The following is a 19,003-nucleotide window of genomic DNA, read 5'->3' as shown; positions in this document are numbered from 1 at the left end:
AAGGGGAGGGGGGAGGAGGGGACGGGCATATGCACAAACAATCAGTACGATGCGCACCCCCAGGGGAATGGACACACTTGAAGCTTGGACTTGGGGGGGAGGGAGGGTAAGGGCATCATACATAACCTAATCATCTGTACCCCCATAACATGCTGAAATAAAAAAAATTAAAAAAAAAAGAAAAGAAAAGCAAAAACCATGAAAAAAAATAATTTTTGCTTGTTATGGATGTTTTACTGGGGAATGGGTCCATGGAACTTGTTATGCTGCAATTCTGAAAGTGGATTCCCCTCCTATGACTACTTTTTCAGTGAATCTTTGTTATGATAGTGGTAGAAGGCTGGATATACTAAGCAGTACTGATGAACTATTTTTTTTTTAAATCAGAATTTTATTATACTATGTCTTATTTACTGGGTTTCAGGTACCTGCTTTCTCTTGCTTTGTTTTTATTTCTCCATATAAATGAACCTTGTTATAATGATGTTTTACTTTTAAAAATTACTTTTGGTGACATATTTTTGTGCTTGTTACTTTGATTTTTAGGTTTGGCTCCAGCATCTAGTCTTGCCAACACTGCTAGTTCAAGCACCATGCTGTTTCCTTCAATATCAAATGCTTCTACCTCCACTACTGCTACTGGGCCCTCCTGTAAGTTACTCATTTCAAAGAAAATGTTATTATTTCTCACGAGACCACCTTACTCAATTTGCCAATATAAGATATGGATCTCCTGTATCTCAGAAATTATCACTATTCTTAAACCCATCTATAACTGCTGATGTCAATAGTACCTTTGCTTAAGAGACTAGTGGTCATGGCTTTAGCTATGGATTTTTCAATTAAGATAGTTATTATGGCTTAAAATGATAACTTTAAGCATATAATCTATTAATGTGGTGTTTTGAAACAACTTTTTGAAGCTATTAAGAATAGGAAGAGTGAGAGTTTTGCCAAGTATGTCCAAAGGGAAGAAGTCTTTACTACCCATGTGAATAAGATAAAATGGGAAATAAATGTTGGAGCCTTGCTATAGTATATTCTTCTATACAGACCAGGTTTATGGTCTTTACATTTTACGTATCGGAAGTGGAACATGACAAAGGACCAGCTGTAGTTTTGGGGTTCTAATCGACACTGTGTGACATCTCATGACCTCTCCCCCTGAAAAGGCATATCTGGATACTTTGAGCTGAGAGATGTGACATTAATTATCTCACAACTCCAACTTCTTTGTTACGTATCTTCTATTAGTGGAGTAATAGCAAATGTTGAAAGTATTGAATTTTGTAATGTTTTAAGCAATTCTTTCTTACAGATCCCTGTAAACTGTGCCTTCAGGGTATCTTATTCACAATGCCATGATGTTCATCATTAAACTTTGTTGTATGGTAACCCTAGCTGTAATATGGTTCCCCCCAAAGCCCTTTGATAACAAGATTATTACCATTCCTGGGATTAAAACTTGCTGGGAAATGCTTATGCTTAGTCCAGCATGAATAGTGGCATACCATCCCCATCCTCTTGTACAATTGACATAGTTAAACATTAGTTAAAATTCTTGGTTACCACATGAGTTGTATTTTCTATAAAGTGGACTTTAATTTTGACACATGGCTCTGATTCTAGAATCCTTTTGATATATGTAAGCAATATACTTCTCAACTATAATAGATTTCATGAATATGACTGTGTCTGAAGTATGGAGTTCAAATTATTAAATTAATTACATCTTCAGTCAAAGACTTGCCCTCTGACCTTTGACAGACTTTTTCCTTCCTCCTGCCTCTGATGTCCTTGCCTACAAAATGAAAAGACATCTGGATCATAGTATCTTTTAATTAACTTTAATGAGCTATAACTTACATATCATAAAATTAAATTCTTATAAGTGTACAATCCAGTGATTTTTAGTAAGTTTATTGAATTGTGTAACCATCACCACATCTAGTTTTAGAACATTTCCCTTATCCCATTAAGATCCCTCAGCTATTGACAGCCACTCATCTATTTTTGGTGTCCATAGATTTGCCTTTTCTGGACATTTCGTATAAATGGATTGACTGTGGTTTTCTTTCTTTCTTTTTTTTTGAAGTTTAACAAAAAGTTTCTAAATAACTCTTTTTTTTTTTTTTTTTTTTTTTGAGACAGAGTCTCACTGTGTTGCCCAGGCTAGAGTGCTGTGGCGTCACACTCGCTCACAGCAACCTCAAACTCCTGGGCTCAAGCAATCCTCCTGCCTCAGCCTCCCGAGTAGCTGGGACTACAGGCATGTGCCACCATGCCCGGCTAATTTTTCTGTTTCTTTAGTAGAGACGGGATCTCGCTCTTGCTCAGGCTGGTTTCGAACTCCTGAGCTCAAACAATCCACCCGCCTCGGCCTCCCAGAGAGCTAGGATTACAGGTGTGAGCCACCGTGCCCGGCCTAAATAACTCTTAAAATGAAAAAGACTATACAAATTCCTCACTGTTTTTGATTTAAAGGGTAATAGTTAATATCATGTTGTTCTCTGCAGTTGGTGCCCCAACAACTTCGGCTAGAACACTTGGTGGTATAACTTTGGGATTTGGATTAAAATTCTCTGGAGCAGGTGGAGCAGCTCCTACTGCATCTAGTAAGATTTTAGAATTATTGGGATGTACTGGGACACTCATTGGAAATGTACTACATAATAAGCAGTAAGTAGGTCATAGTTCTATGGCTTCTAGGGCTGGCTTAATGGTTTTGGCCATCTTTTCAGAGTATCCAAAAGGTACACCAATATTGCCAAAGAGTAGAATGAGACAATGTCAATGGTATTCTGTCTGTGAGATGACTATAGTCAAAACTGCTATCAGATTCTTGTCAACTTCTAAACTTAAGAATCTTTGTTATTAATCACAATGTTTAATTGACCTAATATATTGGGATTGATAAAGATTTTTTTCTCTAAAAGTTAATTTACGTTTTGGCCTGTATTAAAGCTGACCCTCTCCTAAAGTTGAATACAGGAGTTTCCCTAGACCTATCCTAAATTTGTTTCTGCCAGTTAGGAGCTAGTTAAGTTGTAGGTAGAAGAAAACTTGGTTACCTATTGCCTATAGCTATTGTGAGCTGGGTGGTTAGGAGTCATTTGCTACCTAAACCTACCATTTAAGTCAGACTCCATTTTAGGGAAGTCTTGTTTGTTTTTACTTTAAAAAGTTTACTTAGGGCTGAAATGAATCTTTCTTCAGCCTGGCTTAAACTAAAGTCAATCCCTTTTAAGCTTAAAGTAATTATCCCTAAACAGAGATGTATGCCATCTCTTTATGTCTTCTTTTACATGGCCAAAACTTCCTGAGTTTCTACTGTTTAATAGGCAAAATGGTCAACCTATGAGAGTTGTGAAGGGTCTGTCGTGAAAACTTTATAAGTTATCGTATTTGCAAAAAATGTAACACGACTTTCCCATAAAATGCTTTAAAAAAAAGAACTGGTTCTGAGTCATTCGTTGAGTCATTCAAATATGAATTAGCAGGCTCTCAGATGACTCTGTCATAACCCACCCCATATATATCTAAGTCTCCAATTCCTTCCTGCAAACTGGTACTCTTGCCACTAGCCCATCCCTTAGCAATTTCATCCACCACTACCTTATGTACTTACCCTTCTCCCTATCAGATATGTCTCAATCTGACACCCCAATTCAGGCTTGTTTTTTTCCCCTACTTACCTTTCCTTCTCTTCAAGTATATTTACTTACTCAGATACTTCATCTCACAAACCAGCCTTGCAGAGCAGCTTTCAAGTGTCTTTATCTGCAAATTTACAGCCATTTGGGATTACTCTCTGCCCTGAGTATAATCAGCAAATTTTAAGAGAAGCTTGCTTTTTACAGTCTAAGAAGGTGATTATGTCCATTCCAGCGTGGAGTAAGATAAACAGTTGTTGATCAGTGACAGGATAGGAAAATTGGATAGTAGGATCTTTTAAAGATAATTTTTACTATTTTATATAGTGATTTTTAAGACCATCAGAATGAGATTTCTTTAAATGTAAATCCAAATTTGATATGCAGTTATTTTGTATTATTTATTGAACTGTGCTTCCCTTTTTACTACACAGATAATGTAGAGTTGACTATATTAAATGGTTTAGACCAAAGTTGTAACTTGAAAAATCAGGCTGTTATAGAACCTTCACTCAAATCCATTGCTTATTTTGTTAATCGAAATATTATTATTTGAATATACCAGAGCTAATTTATGCCTTTAAAATAGTATAAAAGATAAAGAACAAAAATAAATACTGTATAAAACGGTTAAAATAATCATACCATTTTTTTATAAGACTCAAGATCCTTTATGTTTAGGCTGAGAGGTATTCATTTCCCAAAGGTATCACTCAACATCTTTGGGGCGGTGCTTTCTTTGTCTATTTAGCTGTTCTTTAGTGATGGTGATGGTAGTTGATTTTTCTATTATAAAAAGTATATATATATGCATATATACATATATCATTTCCTCTAGAGAGAACAGTTTGGTGTTTATCTTTCCAGCCTTTTCCCCAACATGTACAGACACATTAGATTTATTTGTTTTACAAAAATGGAATCATACTCTGTGTATGTGTGTGTGTGTGTATACACACAATCCTAGAATTTACAATTTACTCTTTCCTCTTAAGTATACATCTTTGGACATCTGTCCATGTCAGGAAATATGGATTACTTTATTAGAAAATCATTCTTGGGTGAAGATATGTTCCTTTATAGAAAGGACTCTTTTTTTGTTAAAATTTCTTTCTGTCTTGAATGCAGTAATTACTCAGTAATTGAGGGAATTAATCAATAAAGGGAATCTACTGGTAATATTCATTTTCAGCATTTCTGGGGAAGGATTTCCTTTCAGATAAGATTTTTATTTTCAGATGAAGAAAATGGTGACTTATGGCTGTAAAGAATGCCACACGGGATCCAATTTGTAGTCTCACCAGTGTTATGATAGTGACTCCAGGGCTTCTTTGTGATTGGGCATGGTCTTCCTCTGTTGTGCTCATTTCGCCTTCATAAGGGCTAACACAAAGAATGGGGAATTATCATAAGGATCCTGTGTCCAAAATGGAAATGGAATTTTATGGCAGTCTAACACAGTCATTGCCAGGGCACTGTTATCTAAAGGAAATTAGAACTTAAGAATTATTCTTAAGACAGCTTTGGGGACTTCCTAAACATAATTGTTATTCTCCTTTTGTCTACTTTTTTCTTCTCTAAAACTTCCCATTGGTTTCCTTACCTCTTTTTCTGCCTTACTGTTTTACCTTATTCTTAATTTTGTCTTGCTTATGGCCCCTTATTTCTATTTCATGCCTTTCCTCTGTCATTCCTTTCAACTCCCTCTACCTACAGACTGATTCTTTTAGAAATATTTCCCAGTATCTGCCAAGAGTCTGATTCTTTGCATATTTCTACCTTGAGTCAGATTCTTTCCATATTGCTAAATTTTTGGAAATGAGATTCTGACCCATCTTATTTCTGTTTGGCTAGAGCTTTTTGTGCCAGACCCTTGCATAGGCTGCTAGTTAGTAGCATATGGAATGGCTTCCCATACATCAGATGCACAGCCCTGGCCCAATCAACTATCAACCAGTAGCAAAGGACAGAGTTCCCTAGAATAAAGAATAAATGTCTGAGCCTGTTCTTTCAGCAGGAATAGGATAGGATAAGCCAGTCTCCCTTAGAATAGTCAGTGTGTGCGGCAGGCATCATGATTACGTATTTATCTAGTGTGACCATTAACCTGAAAATATTGCTAATTGGGAAGGCAAGGCTAACATAAAACAAACAAACAATTGTGTACATGTTATATTTTTAAACAAATTTCTTGTTACAGGAGCAGCATTTATAAATTGTAAGAACATTTGAAAATACAGAGAACAGGACGGGTGCAGTGGCTCATGCCTGTAATCCTAACACTCTGGGAGGCCAAGGCAGGTGGATTGTTTGAATTCAGGAGTTCCAAATCAGCCTGAGCAAGAGCGAGACCCCGTCTCTACTAAAAAATAGAAAGGAATTAGCAAGACAACTAAAAATATATAGAAAAAACTAGCCGGGCATGGTGGCGCATGCCTGTAGTCCCAGCTACTCGGGAAGCTGAGGCAGAAGTATCGCTTTAGCCCAGGAGTTTGAGGTTGCTGTGAGCTAGGCTGATGCCACGGCACTCTAGCCCGGGCAACAGAGTGAGACTCTGTCGAAGGAAGGAAGGGAGGGAGGGAGGGAGGGAGGGAGGAAGGAAGGAAGGAAGGAAAGAAAATACAGAGAACAAAAAAGAAGAAAATAAAATCTTCCTGGTCCCCACCAGCCACAATTTTCTGTACATTGTTCATTAAGTTGCTCAGTGTATAGTGAGAACCAAAAATGCTATAGAAGTTCAGAAAACCAACAGGACACTGTAAATAGGAGAAAAGTGAGTTATAAACATGAGGAACAAAGAATTTGAGCTAGGCTATGAAGTATACTTAGGATTTTTATCTGAAGACGGCAAGGCATTTTAGTAGGGGTACAACAGAAAAAGACATGTTGGACAGCAGTCTGGGCTGCAGATAAAACTTTGAGAGGCTTTCACCTATTAAATTCACAAAAATATATGCTTTAGTATTGGCTATGATATAGCGAAACAGGCACTCTCCCCTTTTGATAGGGATGTAAATTGGCAAAATCATTTTGATAGGGCAATTTGGCAAGATAGGCTAAAATTTAGAGCATGCTGACACTTTGATCTAGCAGTTTCATTTCTAGGAATTAATCACACAGATATAGTCATTTAAGTATGCAAAGATATAGATGTACCGAGATTTTGTGTAAATTGCAATTATTCTTTCCTTGAAAATTTAGTTAAACTTACCAGTGATGGCATCTGAGTCTGGAGTTTTCTTTATGGGAAGAGTTTTGAGGATTGGTTTGATTTCTTTAATAGTTATAGGCTGGTTAGGTTATATGTTTTATTTTTCTGTGAGTTTATCTAAGATTTTTAGTTTTAAGCAGGAGGGTTAGTCCAGATTACCTGGCCTGCCATATATCATTTCATATTACAACAGTGGTGAGTTCAAATCTATAACTTTGAGTTAAAATTCACATTTTAAAAAATGCTTCTATAATTTTTGACTTGAATGATCAAGGCTAACCAAGTTTCTAATTTCTTGCTAACATTATACATTTTATTTTCCAGCTACAACTTCAACGACTACCACCACCACTGTCACCACCACCACTACTACTACAGTCACCAGTGGCTTTATCCTGAACCCAAACCCACTGACATCAACTGGGATTAGTAACACTGAACTTCTTACTTCAACTGTTAAGTAAGCCTATTTATTTGAAAATTAGTGTGAGTTTCATTTTATTTATCATGTATAAGGCATGATTTGCTTATATAGTTTTAGAATAATATTTGAAAGTTAGATAAATGACTGAGTTGAAGGAACAGAGAAAGATTTCTGTAGCTTAGGAAGTTGAACAACCAATAGCACACCTTTTCCTTCTGAATACCGTCATAATACAGTTATTACTATGACTAAGAATAGCTACCATTTGTTGTGCAATTGCTATATGTTTAGCAAGATGACAATGCTTTACAAACATCATATCATTTAATCCTTGCAATAACCCTATCAGGTAGGCACTATTTTCATTACCATTATATAGATGAGAAAACTGGAGCACATACGGATTTTATAATCTGCTCATGGTCACACACTTGGTAATGGGTGAGCCAGGATTAAAATTCAGACAGCCAAGCTCTGGAGCTTACATCCTTACATGCTGCTCTCTAATATTTGTTTATTTTTTAATTAAACTTTTTATTTTGAGACAATTGTAGATTCATATGTATTTGTAAGAAATAATACAAAACATCCTCTGTGTTCTTTATATCATTTCCCCCAATGATAACATCTCATTATAGTACAATATCTCAACATTGATACAGTCAAAATACAGAATAATTCCATCACCACAAGGATTCCTCCTGTTATCCTTTTATGGCCACACCCACTATCCTCCCCTCCTTTCCCTAACCCTGGGCAGCAATCTGTTCTTTATTTCTATAATCTTGATATTTCAATAATGTTATTCAGATGGAATCATATGTATGTGACCTTTGGGGATTGGCTTTTTTCATTCACCATAATTCCTTGAGATCCACCCAAGTTGTGTGCATCAATAGTGTGTCCTATTTTATTTATGACTAGTATTCCATGGTATTGTGGGTGTACCATGGTTTGCTTAAGCATTCACTTGTTGATGAACATCTAGGTTGTTTCCAGTTTTTTGGCTATTATGAATAAATCTGGTATGAACATTTGTATACAAGTTTTTTTGCAAATATGTTTTATTTCTCTGGGATAAATGCCCAGGAGTGCAGTTGTTGGGTGGTATGGTGGTTGCATGTTTTTTTTTTTTTAAGAAACTGCCAAACTCTTTTCCACAGTAGCTCTGCCATTTTACATGCCCATCAGCAACGTTTGAATGATCCAAAGTATCTGCAGTCTCACCAGGATAGGATGTTGTCACTATTTTTTATTTTAGCCCTTTTGATAAATGTGAAGTGATACCTCATTATGGTTTTAATTTGCATCTCCCTGATGACTAATGATATTGAACATCTTTTCACGTGTTTATTTGCCATCAGTATATCCTCTTTGGTAAAGTGTCTGTTCATATCTTTTGTCCATTGTCAACTTGGATTATTTGTCTTTTTACTATTCAGTTTTGAGAGTTTGTTATATATTCTAGGTACTAGCCCTTTGTCAGATATGTGGTTTATAAATATATTCTCTAGCTCTGTAACTTACCTTTTTATCCTCTTAGCAAGGTCTTTTGGCTGAACAAAAACTTTTAATTGGTGAGGTGTAATTTATCAATTCTTCTTTTAATGGATTATGCTTTTGGTGTCAATTATAAGAACTCTTTGCCTAGCCCTAGATCCCAAAGATTTTCTCCTATTTTTTCTCTAAAAGCTTCATAGTTTTATATTTTACATTTACACTCATGATCCATTTTGAATTAATTTTTGTACAAGGTGTGATTTTTAGGTTGAGATTAATTTTTTGTCTATGGATGTCCAATTTTTCCAACATCATTTGTTGAAAGGCTATCTTCCTCCATTGAATTGCTTTTGCCCCTTTGTTAAAAGGCAATTGGACATACTTGTGTCAAATGCTTCTTTGGCCTTAATTGATATGATCTTTTAAGTTTTTTTCTTTATCTTGATGAAATGGTAGATTACATTGATTGATTTTCAGATGTTCAAGCAGCCTTGCATATGTGGAATAAATTCTACTTGGTTATGGTATATAATTTTTATACATTTTTTGGTTTGCTAGTATTTTGTTTGAGGACTTTTGTATCTAAGTTCATGAGAGACATTGGTCTGTAATTTTCTTCTTTTTTAAATGTCTCTGGTTTTGATATAAGGGTAATACTAGCTCTATAAAATAATCTGGGAAGAATTCTCTTCTGTTTTCTAGAAGAAAGTGTGTAAAATTGGTGTTAATTCATTAAATGTTGGCAGAATTCTCCAGCGAAACCTTCTGGGCCTGGACCTTTCTTTTACAGGAGCTTTTAAATTACAAATCAATAATTATTTAATGATTCTAGGACTATTCAGTTTATGTAGTTCATCTTTGATGAATTTTAGTAGTTTGTGGTTTTTAAGGAATTGGTCCATTTTTTTCTAAGTCGTCAAATTTATCAGTGTAAAATTGTCCACAGTATTCCCTTATTGTCCTTTCAATAGCTGTAGAGATATTCCTGTTTCATTTCTGATATTGGTGGTTTGTATCTTCATCAATTTCATTGATATTTTTCTAAAGAACCAGCTTTTGTTTCATTGTTCTCTATTTTCCTATTTTCAATTTCATTGATATCTATTTTTTTTTCCTTCTGGTTACATTGGGTTCATTTTGCTCTTTCTCCGGTTTGTTGACGTATAAACTTTGACTATTGATTTGTGACCTTTTCCCCCTAATCTATGTATTTAGTGCTATAAATATCCCTCTCAGCTCTACTTTAGCTGTGTCCTACATATTTGGTTGTGTTGTGATTTCATTAGCTCTATATACTTTTAAAATTTCTTTTACAAATTCTTCTTTGACTCATGGATTATTTAGAAATATGTTATTTAATATCCAAGTGTTTCACGATTTTCATGGTTTTTTTTCCATATTGATTTCTGATTTGATTCCATTATGGTCAGAAAACATGCTCTATGTGATTTCAGTTCTTTAGGTTTGTTTTATGTGTGAGGATATGGTCTGTCTTAATGAATGCTCCATGGACACTTGAAAATTGTGTTTTCTGCTATTAGGTGGAGAGTTGTATATATATCAATTAGATTCTGTTGCTTCATTGTAATTTCAGATTCTGTATCCTTGCTGCTTTTCTGTGTAGTAGTTCTATCAGTTGTAGAGAGTGGCTTTTTGAAGTCCCCAACTGTAATTGTGGATTTGTCTATTTCTCCCTTTAGCTCTATCAGTTTTTGCTTCATGTATTTTGAGGCTCTGTCGTTTTGTTCCTTGCACATTTAAGATCGTTAGCCTTCTTGGTGCCTTGCTTCCTTTATCATTATGTACTGTCCATCATTAATTCTCATCATTTTCTTTGATCTGTAGTCTACTTTATCTGATATTAATATAGCCATTTCTTTTTTAAAAATTAATCTGGCATGGTACATCTTTTTTGATTCTTTTATTTTCAACCTATGTCCTTGTATTTGAAGTGAGTTTCTTATAGACAGCATATTTTTTTTTTTTCTTGAGACAGAGTCTCGCTTTGTTGCCTGGGCTAGAGTGAGTGCCGTGGCATCAGCCTAGCTCACAGCAACCTCAAACTCCTGGGCTCAAGCGATCCTTCTGCCTCAGCCTCCCGAGTAGCTGGGACTACAGGCATGTGCCACCATGCCCGGCTAATTTTTTCTATATATTTTTAGTTGTCCAATTAATTTCTTTCTATTTTTGGTAGAGACGGGATCTCACTCTTGCTCAGGCTGGTTTCGAACTCCTGAGCTCAAACAATCCGCCCACCTCGGCCTCCCAGAGAGCTAGGATTACAGGCGTGAGCCACTTGTTTCTTTTTTTTAAACTTCCTGTGGGTTGTTTGAATTGTTTTGAGGGTTTCATCTTGTTCTGTTCATAGTATTTTTTAAGAAATATATTGCTTTGTATAGTTTTATTACTGGTTGCTCTATTTATTACAGTACACATGCATAATTTACAACAAACAATGTGTTCATATTGATATTTTACCACTTTGAGTGAAGTGTAGAAACCTTATTTTCTTTTATTTCCCTTTACCCTCCTTATCTTTTAAGTATTAATATAATTATCTCAACTATTTCCTCCATATACATTGAACATCACATCACATAGGGTTATACTTTTTGCTTCAACTAACAAATATGATTTAAGAAACTCAGGAGATGTAGAATAGTCTCAGCAGAGAAATCAGAGCATTGCCTGGCTCTGCTGATCAGGGGATCAAAGATCAGCTAGCTGCTCAGCTTTATTAATACAACATGGCAGGGGAATTGGAGTGCCTCATGGTTCTGCCCAGTGGGGGATGCTTACTGTCTTGTGGATACGACAGGGGAATGCATCACTGACCAAGAGCTGGGGGGAGAGAGAGTCCTTTCTCTTTGGCCATACCCACCCAGAAAGGAGCTTCCTTCATGCTGAGCTGGGATGGGGAAAGAAGGTTCAGATTGTGGCACAAACTTTATCTGTTCTTGTGATTTAGTGTATTTCTTAATAAATCTTTACTTGCTATATTCCTTTAGCATAATTTCAAGAAACGTTGAATGGCTGTTTTTAATCATCTTTACCAGTTATGGTTGTTTTTTGGGGGAGCAGGTATGAGAAACTCCTCACATACTATTTTCTTCTCCGAATCCTCCTGTGTTCTTCATTTTAAAAATCCAACCATACTTTTAAAAGTATGATCCCATCCTGCATCCTTTTATTTTTTTTAGTGCAATAGTAACTCCTGTGATGACATATGGTCATCTGGAGAGTCTTACAAACAAGTGGAGCCTTGAGCTACAGGAGCAAGAGAACTACTTTCTTCACGAGGTGACCAAGATCAATGCTTGGGACCGTGCATTGATGGAGAATGGTGAGAAGGTAAGAAGATATTCTCATTAATCTACCTGCATTGTACAGGTATTTACAGATGAACACATGAGAATAGACCTGTGTTTTGTGGCTCATGTTCTATTCCAATATTGGTGAGCAGCTTCAAAATATTTTCCTTAGGTAATAAGTACCCTGTATTAGGAAATCTTTCATATTTGAAGTGTATTTGAAACATTAATGTTGCTCTAAAATTATTAAATAAATTCAAATATTTACACTATTGTATTCTTATTTCTCTTTATAGATTACTATTTTACATAGAGAAGTGGAAAAAGTGAAGCTGGATCAGAAAAGGTAGAACCTTAGATTTCCTGGGTTGGAAGATTAAAGGCATCTTTTTGTTCAATTTTTTTTTCCTTGTTGTTCTTTATTGACTTTTTTTGTTGCTTCAAATTCCTTTCATTAACCCTTCTGTTGGCTTGTTTTATTCAGGTTGGAAGGAGAATTAGATTTTATCCTGTCACAGCAGAAGGAACTAGAAGATCTGTTGACTACTTTAGAGGAGGAGTCTGTGAAGGACCAGAGTGGGCTTGTTTATCTGCAGCATGCAGATATGGAGCGTGAGAAGACGTAAGTAACTGGATAAAGATCAAGGAATGGGGCAGGACTTACCTACTATGAGAGCATTCCAAAAAAGAGAGAAAAAATTAACTTGGGAGGCAGGGAATAACAATTGGTAGGTAAGGGCAAGTTTTTATACTTGACATTTATCAACTTGTTTGTTTATCTTTTCTAGATGCTTGAAAATGAAGGAATCATTCTGGCAATTTTGTTTTATAGCATTTTTGCACACTATTATTAATCTCAAGTTTATACATGTCTGCTATAAAGTTTTTACATTTGTCAAGTTTGTTCTTAAGTTAGAAATACAAATTTTATGTGTGTGGTGTCATAGTATGGTGGGATATTTATGCTCTCCTATTTATATTGACCCTTCTAAACCTAATGTTCATTCAATTGCTTTAGTGATAAGTCATTTGCTATTTTAAAGGCAATTTGTTAATCTGGGGGCAAACTGCATACCTTTCAAAACTAGAATGATTTTGTCAATGTCTTAGGTTAGGTATATTTTATTTGTATACTATTCAGTCTTTACCTTCTGTCGATACATTGCCAAGTTTCCCACAGTAACTTTATCTCTCTGAAACTGAGATTTAGTAATCAGCCAATTTATAAAGTATTAGGAGAACTTGTATGAATGTGCTACATAATCTAGATTGAGACTAAATCAAACTCATTTTCTCAATGGCTTTTTATGAGTTAAGATTGAGCTTATTTTTTAAAGGCTTGCAAGTTAACTTTTTTGTAGGGACACTAAATGTGGTAAGTATAGGTAATCTGTACTGACCCTAGTTCTGTTTCTGCTTTTGTATTTCAGCTTTCATGAATTTTTCTTTGCATTGCTTTCTATGCATTCTATTGTTTTTTGGAAACATGTAGTTACATTTTTGGCCATAAGATCCTTACTGTAGTTTGAAGAAAACTTTGAAACATTAGTTCCTTTCCAGATGCCCTTTTATAGTCATATTTACATTGTGATAAAATCTTCACCAGAATTTTTAACAATCTAGAAAATCAATTATCTATAATTACTTTGGCACAGAAAGGCAGTAGATAGTTAACAACAAATCTAATTGAATCATTTCTTTATACGCATTAAGTTTGAAAAATCCTCTGGCCACTTTAATTGTCATAAACATATTTATTGACTAGGTTGGAGTGTGTGTGCGTGTGTGTGTGTGTGTGTGTGTGTGTGTGTGTGTGTGTGAATAGTCTGGGTGGAAATCTTGAGAATTTAGGCAACTAATCAATTTGTGAACTTAGTAAATTGATCTACCTTTGATTTATTGTGAAGCTCATTTATCAAAACATCTTTTGTTGCCTGGTGGAGTATATTTATATAAGGTTTTCCTTTGAAAATTTGTGTATTCAAGATCATTGAAGACATCTCAGCATTTACTGAATATTGCTAAACACTAAATAACTTCTCTGATATATCTGAATGTCCTCTGGGTATATTTTGACACCTAAAAAGAGTTCCTTTGCTCCAGAAATTCCCAGAGCATTAGTCAGAGGGCAAATAGATGACAGTAAAAATGGCATGGTGAATAAAGTCTTCACCTTTGGATACTTTTTAGAATATGGTAATAATAAGGTCACAGATGCTGTATCTATGAAAATGCACCATTGGTCATAGCTGAGACCCACTGAGAAGGTAGGGGAATTGGGACAAATCCAGTTGGTGGAATCATCTTTGTATGTCAGTAGCAATAGATCGTTGTTGTAGAGAAAACATTTCTTATTAATCCCTTTATTTTACCTGCCTTTTCAGTTACAAATTAGCAGAAAATATAGATACTCAGCTGAAAGGAATGGCGCAAGATCTCAAGAACATTATCGATCACCTGAATACATTTGAAAATCCTGCTGACACTACTAACCCGGTGTGTTTACTGCTTTACGTATTTAGACAACCAAGATTTAGTAAGAAATTAGCATTCTATGGTTCCTTTAGCTAGTCACCTTCTCCTGTCTTCTGTATGGCTGCTTACCTCCCTCTAGAGATATGAAGCTCTTGAATGTGGTTAGTGGAGCAGGAAACATTTAGAGGCAGAAAAGCTTGTGAGCTTTCTGTGGTTATTCCTAAGAGGGTGAAAAAATGACTCTTCCTGAAATTGTCAGGATTTTCTTCCTTGTTTTTCACATAACTAAGTATGTCCCTGTACTTGTTTTTCTATTCATTTACTCATTAGCTAGTTCATTCTTTTTTTTGACATACTTATTTACATACTCATATAAATGTTAGTAGGTATGTTTGAGTCTGTTAGACATACCCAGGAAATCTTTAATTTATGGTTAGGTTATATTTTAAAAGTTTGGTAATTAACTATTTGAGGCTTAACATATATTTTTCCATAGAAACTTTATTAAATATAGTTATTAGATTTCCACCTGCCCCAGAGAATACTACTTAGCTCATAATGTAAATGCATTATACCATTGGAAAATACAGCTGGAGCTCCAATTAGAGTTGAGACACCATGAATTAATTTGGTGGTGAGAAAGAATTGTTTTTTTTCTTTTTTCTATGCTCTAATTGAAGAGCTTATTTCCTGTACTTTTCCCTATTGTCTTAGCAGCTAAATGCAGTCCTCCTTTTCCCATTCCCTGTCCATGGCAGTAATGGTAAGAGGAATCTCCCATTGTGGGAGCTCCCATTGTGCTTTCTATAAAGATAATTATAATTAAGAAGGGGCCAGGATCTGAGTAGGTGAAGATGAATGACATATATAAGTGGTGATTATTCTTTGGTAAGCTCTTTGTCAAATTATGTATAGACAGTTCTTTACATACATATTACCAGCTTTTTTAATTATAAAGAGACAGTGTGTTATAGCTGAGAAAGCACTAGAATTTTGTTCCTTTAATCTCTCTGGGTCTTAGTTCCTTCTTTTGCAAAATGTCAAGGATGGACTAAATGATCTTTAAGTCCCTTCCAGCTATAAAAATTATGCCATTCTCTACTTTGGGTGAATCTAAAGTTGAACAAAGGCAAATATAAATTAATCTTGGATTATCCCTACCATCTCCCTGTGTTCACACAGATGATCGGGAGTTTACAAAATACAGATTTTCTTTTAATCAAATATTAGATTACTATTGTAATTCCAAAATTCAAAATTGTTTGTTGTAATAGAATTTTGATGCATAGATAAATCTATGAAGATTTAGACATGAAGCAGAGCTGATGTCTAGTTCCTCTGTATTGAATTAATGTAATAGTATTCTCAACACAGTAAGTAAAAGGAGACTATAATTCTGTCTTTATCCTTTTTCTCTACTAAGACCTAGATTGTTTTATTTTATTTTAGTAGTGAGTAGTAAATGGTTTGAGTCTTTTTTTTTTCCTGGCAGGGACGATTGGGATGTTTAGGGTGAGTGAATTAAAGGGTAATTGCTGCCTTGATGGCAGAATAAAAGAAGCAAGAAATCAGCAATAACTCATCTCTTTTCACAGATAGCATAAATCCTTGGGCAGGAAGCTGGAAAAACATTTTCTGAACAATAAGATTCCTATTGTTACAATAAATAAGATAATTTATTGTAACCAGATCAACAAAGCTTCATTACTATGGGCCATATACTAGGGTAGAAAAATAGCAGCTATGTGTTCTAGTGTTCATAGTGATGGGATTTACCTGTTTTTATTCCTCCTTCTAGGGGTAGATGGGAGAGACCACCTGATATCTAAAATTTTTACTGAGCGAGTTCATATTATGCTCTGTGTTACTCAGTCACATTTTTTTACAAAATCCATAAAAACGTTACATCACCTATATTACCAGTACCCTTGTAATATATTGGTATATTTCTTTCTAGTCTTTTTGCTGTGCTGGTAAAAATACTTCTTTTGTTTTAAATAGTACTAGAAATATACCTATATAGATTTTTGTATTTTGTCTTCATTTAATATTCTTTCAGGGTCTTTTCCCAAAATTTTAACCATTCTTTGAAAACATGAGTTTTAATGGCACTCTAAGATTTTGTTAGAGGTGACTTTACCATAATAAATTTAATCATTGTTTAATTGGTAGATTGTTTCCAATTTTCGGTCGATATAAAATAGCCCTGTTTTATTTACATTTGATTATTTCCTGTGAATAGGCTCCTGGAAGTAGAATATACTGAGTCAAAAGTTATCAATATTTTAAAGTTTTTGATATATATTGTAAAAATGTACATTTTAAAAATGTAAGTTGAGTCAATTTATATTACTATTGGCTGTATATGAATGTACCTATTTTTCCCACATACTTGACAACCGAGTATTACCGTTCTTAAAAAATTGCTGATTTGGTTGACAAATAGTGCTATTTTTAATTCTTTATATGAATTTCTTGTCTTGTGAAATGTTTCTTAATGTTCTTCATTTTTGTACTATGGTAGTCAGTTTCTTATTAAATTATAGGTAGCCAATTTCTGACAGTTACAAAATAATTAGATTGAACTAATACATAAAGGTAATAAGCATTGCAAATATGAAATAGAAAAAAAAGCCATTAATATTTAGTACATTCTCAGTTCATTTTTACCAGAAGAAATTGAAAGTCACTTCCTAATTTCAATTTCTTATGTTTATTTTGTGTTTCCTACTTCAGAATATTCATAATCTAAAAAGTCTTGTATGTATTTTTAGCTTCAGCAGATCCGCAAAATTCTGAATGCTCATGTGAACTCTCTGCAGTGGATTGATCAGAATACAGGTGGGAGTTTATTTGTATGCCAAGCTCTATGTATTACAAGTAGAAAATGTGATATAAGTCAGGTTGTGTGCTTCGTGACCACACTCACATTAGAGTTCAGTTGCAGGAGTGTTGCTTAACTCATGGTATGCCTACATCAGTTCTGAAAAATTATAGTTGCTTATTTTTGTAAAATGAAACACAGATAGGATAAAATAGAAATTAATGAAAATAGAAAGTGGATAGGAATGGGATATAGGGAATAGGGATAGAAGCAGGACTTCAGAATATATCTTTTTATACAGTTTTGACTTCCATGTAAATATTTTATATACAAAAATTAGAATTAAGCCAAAAATAATGTGAAGAAAGACAAATACTAAAATTGAGTACATACTGAAAGCAAACAAACCTATGTAACTAATTTGTAGCATAATAATTCAGTTCAGGTAACTTTTGAACATAGTGTGCTTGATGATGTATCCTTACTAGGATGTGGTCCTAAGGATAAAAAGAACTGCAAAAAAATATTAAACCTTCTTAATATGTTCGTTATTAGTTTCAGAATTATAATACCATTATGACTACCATTTCATATATATTGTAGAATAAAGCCAATGCATAAGTATATTAATGATAATAGAAATCAAGATTTTCATTAAAAGATGAAAGAGATACAAGCTATTTTCCCTTTCCTTCTTTTATATTTGTAATATAAATTTGAATTGCAAATACCAGTATGCATTCCTATCCTCTTGTTCTGTACACGGAAAGGGCCTGGGAGCAATGACAGATACCCAAGAAGCAATGAGCATACCCAACACCTAGATCTTGGTTTCTAAATACTAATCTTACTGAAAGGAACCAAATCTTGGGAAATGCCCGATTTCAGGTCTCAGGCAAGGAAGTACAGGGTGAGCTTGGGACTTTTTGTGCAAGAAAGCAAACATTGTTCAAAGACTAATGAGGTTATATCAGAGCACAAGATTGTGCTTGAAGGGACTCCTGCTGGCCACATTAGGGTGGTTTGAACATCAAAAAGAATAACAACAGTAACAGACTATAATTCATTGAGGGTAAAAAAAAAAAAAGAGTCCACAATGACACTCCAAAAAAAAAGAGAGAGAGAGAAATGGGAGATACAGGGATAATTATAGAAGGAATGATAGAATTAGAAAACCATCATTAAAAAAACTTTCAACAGAACACTTTTATTAAGCTCACCTGGATCTTGGATACCGTGCCTCATTTATAAAATATCACAACTGTTAGTTATTTCTTGACAGAAAAATATGCTAGCAGGAAATGGACCAAATACGGACTATAATTTACTGAGTTAATATTTTAAAAACAATTTTATTGAGGCATAATTTACATATAATAAAATTCACACATTTTAATTGTACAATTCAATGAGGAAAATCGCCATTTTGCAGCCCCAGCATAATTGATTTAGACAATGCTAAAACTAATGAGTTTAAGATTGTTGGAGAATAGATATTTATGTGATCTCTAAAGTATCACTCCACAGATTATTTAATAATTACAAAGGAGAAAATGTGCCTTTACAGCAGAGCTATCTGACATGCACTATTTTAATGAAGTGATC

The 19,003-nt window shown here is 34.5% G+C and overlaps 1 protein-coding gene across 1 annotated transcript in view; it reads left to right on the top strand.

Annotated features, from left to right (window-relative positions):
* The window catches only part of NUP62CL (nucleoporin 62kDa C-terminal like), a 23,819-nt gene extending 6,285 nt beyond the window's left edge, over positions 1-17,534 (top strand). Inside the window, exons 2-8 of the mRNA XM_012644590.1 lie at positions 547-651; positions 7,189-7,324; positions 11,989-12,139; positions 12,396-12,445; positions 12,584-12,721; positions 14,484-14,595; positions 17,349-17,534. Of these exons, the coding sequence (XP_012500044.1) occupies positions 547-651; positions 7,189-7,324; positions 11,989-12,139; positions 12,396-12,445; positions 12,584-12,721; positions 14,484-14,595; positions 17,349-17,534 (878 nt within the window). The remainder of the gene's footprint in view (positions 1-546; positions 652-7,188; positions 7,325-11,988; positions 12,140-12,395; positions 12,446-12,583; positions 12,722-14,483; positions 14,596-17,348) is intronic.
* The last annotated feature ends 1,469 nt before the right edge of the window (positions 17,535-19,003 follow it).

This window comes from Propithecus coquereli, unplaced genomic scaffold (genome assembly GCF_000956105.1).
Source record: "Propithecus coquereli isolate 6110/MARCELLA unplaced genomic scaffold, Pcoq_1.0 Scaffold104, whole genome shotgun sequence".
NCBI classification, from domain to species: domain Eukaryota; kingdom Metazoa; phylum Chordata; class Mammalia; order Primates; family Indriidae; genus Propithecus; species Propithecus coquereli.
Note: the sequence above shows the minus strand (reverse complement) of the source record. Positions and strands in the feature narration are given on the sequence as shown.